The following is a 2,364-nucleotide window of genomic DNA, read 5'->3' as shown; positions in this document are numbered from 1 at the left end:
TTATTTTTAAACAGACAGTGTTACCGTATTCTGCATGTAAGAGAATGTTTAACATGTCCCATGGTTTTCCTGCTGTTGAAGGCTCAGTTCTGTCTTTCACAGCTTGCATGTACTTCTCTGCTGATCTGAATGGGGGCCAGTGACATTGTGTCTTGTCTGTGTTCAGCCAGTTTGATGCTACCACCATCACCTCATCTGAATCTTGCAAGGTTACAACAGCATACATGCTTGACCTAGTGGAAAATGTAAACAGTTTCACACAAATGACTATGTTTAAATACATTTCCACAGTCAGTGGAGATTGAACATTGCACATGCTAATGACTAAATGCACTATCATGCAGTGCTGATATTAATTAATGTAACACTAGTGAAACCTCACAGACTGCTCTATATACCGTACAGTGATTAATCACATGAATTACATTTTGAATGCAGCTCTTTTAGGCCATCGTTCTTCTGCTCCATCCATCTGTGTATCCCAGTCTTCCATCTCAGACTCACTGTCCAGGCTGGTTTCTTGTAAAGGTTCACCATTTCCTCTGGGTAATGTCACAATGTCATATTCTTCATCAGTGCTGTTTCTCACAATAGCATGTACCTGATGTAGGTCCTCCGGTAGGACGCAGACTATCACACTTTGTTTGAAGACATAAAATACATGCTTTTCTAAATTCTGAAATAGCTTTGAGGCAAAGCATTTCAGTGCTAAAGATATGAGGACTGGGGTCAAAGGGCAGCCCTGACAAGGGCTTCTAACAAGGCTTTTCACAGAAAGGAAGTCCTGAGACAAAGCTGGAAAAAGTTGGGAAGTTGAATGTTGTTGCCTTTCTAACTCTTCCTCAATACAACACAGCACAGTCTGAGTGCTGAGGGCTTTGGGACTGATCAGGACAGGAATTGAATCTCTTGGTATCCGCCCCTCCGACTGAGACTCCAGGAAGTCTTCTAGGCGTCTTGCTAGAATAGTTGCGATTATGAGGTAGTCAACATTAAAAAAGTGTTGACTGTTGTCATGTGGACTTTTCACAGATTCATTAAAACGCTTCTCAGAGCAGTTTAATTTGCCACTGCAGATTCCATCATATAGCACCTTTATGTATGGAATTATATCTTGAATTTTCTCTTTGTAGAAGGAAACTGGAATGCCATCTGGTCTTGGTGTGTCTGACACCTGAAGAGAATGTACAGCTGAGACAATGTCAACCTCACTGAGTACATGTGAGCCTTCTTGAACCAATGATAAATCGATCCCGAAATGACTTTTATCCCTGAGCAGTTGTGAGAGTGATTGTATCTGGAGATGTTCCTGTAAAGTGTCTGCGGAGACATTGTTGATCTTCAAGGACAAAGGCTGATGGTCAGGTCTCTCCGAATCGCTGATGTCACAACTTCTGACACGCCACAAACATTCTTCTGGAATGAAGAAGTAATCCAGTCGTGATGAAGTTTCACCTCTGCAGAATGTGTGATTCTGCTTTACAGGGTTTTTTCTTCTCCAGATGTCGACAAGCTGAAGAGATTTCATAAAATTTTCCACACAGGGAAGCAGTTTGCTCTGAGTTCGGTTATTTGTCACCTTGTTGGTATAACATTTTTTGTCGATAAAGGGATTGAGAACAGTGTTGAAATCTCCACCAATCACCAGCAACCCTGTGGCCATTAACTGCAGGTACCTTGAAAGTTTATCAAGGGTTTTTGTGTCAGTTTGGTGGTTATAAATGCTAACAAGTGTGTACAACTGACCTTGCAGTTTACATTTCAACACAATATATCCTGCATAAGTATCTTTGTCATCACTGATGTATTCAAAGTCTAATGTTTTCCTAACAAGTATAGCTGTTCCTCTTCGGGATGATGTAAACTTTGTGAAGAAAATATGCCACTCATCTTCACTGCACTCTAAAATATGATTATCATTTTCCCCGATGTGTGTCTCTTGTAAGAAAACAACAGCAGCATTACGTAGTTCTCTAAATTTTTTATTTCTTTGTTCTTTAAGTCCATTAACGTTCCAAGTGATGAAATGTATTGTCCCTGTATCCACTGACAGATTCATATTAGTTCCCTGTCAAAACAGAGCAAGGGAGGGTAGGATGTTTTTCTGGGGGGGAAAAAAACCTATAGTGAGACTTTCACAATACACTGAGAGTAATGGAAATATTGAGATTAATTCTACTCTCGCTTCTGTTGCCAGTATAAAAATAGCATAGAATAATATACTTATATAGTATAGAGTAATATACTACCACTGTAATACTACTTATAGCAGACACAAACTTCAACTTTATCCAAAATTTCTACATATGAAAAACATGTAGATGTCAAAAAAGTGGTTTTGGATACACAATTAACAATAATAGA

General features: G+C 39.3%; 1 protein-coding gene across 1 annotated transcript; it reads right to left on the bottom strand.

Moving 5' to 3' along the window:
- Positions 1-16: 16 nt before the first annotated feature.
- On the bottom strand, positions 17-2,076 carry LOC107736719 (uncharacterized; the record flags this gene model as incomplete). Its single annotated transcript, XM_016548081.1, has 2 exons — positions 426-2,076; positions 17-233 (listed from the first exon to the last, which is right to left on the bottom strand). Coding segments are annotated over exons 1-2 (1,851 nt in total), but the record flags the coding sequence as incomplete, so codon positions are not given.
- Positions 2,077-2,364: the final 288 nt, after the last annotated feature.

The sequence above is a fragment of the Sinocyclocheilus rhinocerous genome, unplaced genomic scaffold, assembly GCF_001515625.1.
Source record: "Sinocyclocheilus rhinocerous isolate Xijiao unplaced genomic scaffold, SAMN03320098_v1.1 C36913355, whole genome shotgun sequence".
NCBI lineage: Eukaryota > Metazoa > Chordata > Actinopteri > Cypriniformes > Cyprinidae > Sinocyclocheilus > Sinocyclocheilus rhinocerous.
Note: the sequence above shows the minus strand (reverse complement) of the source record. Positions and strands in the feature narration are given on the sequence as shown.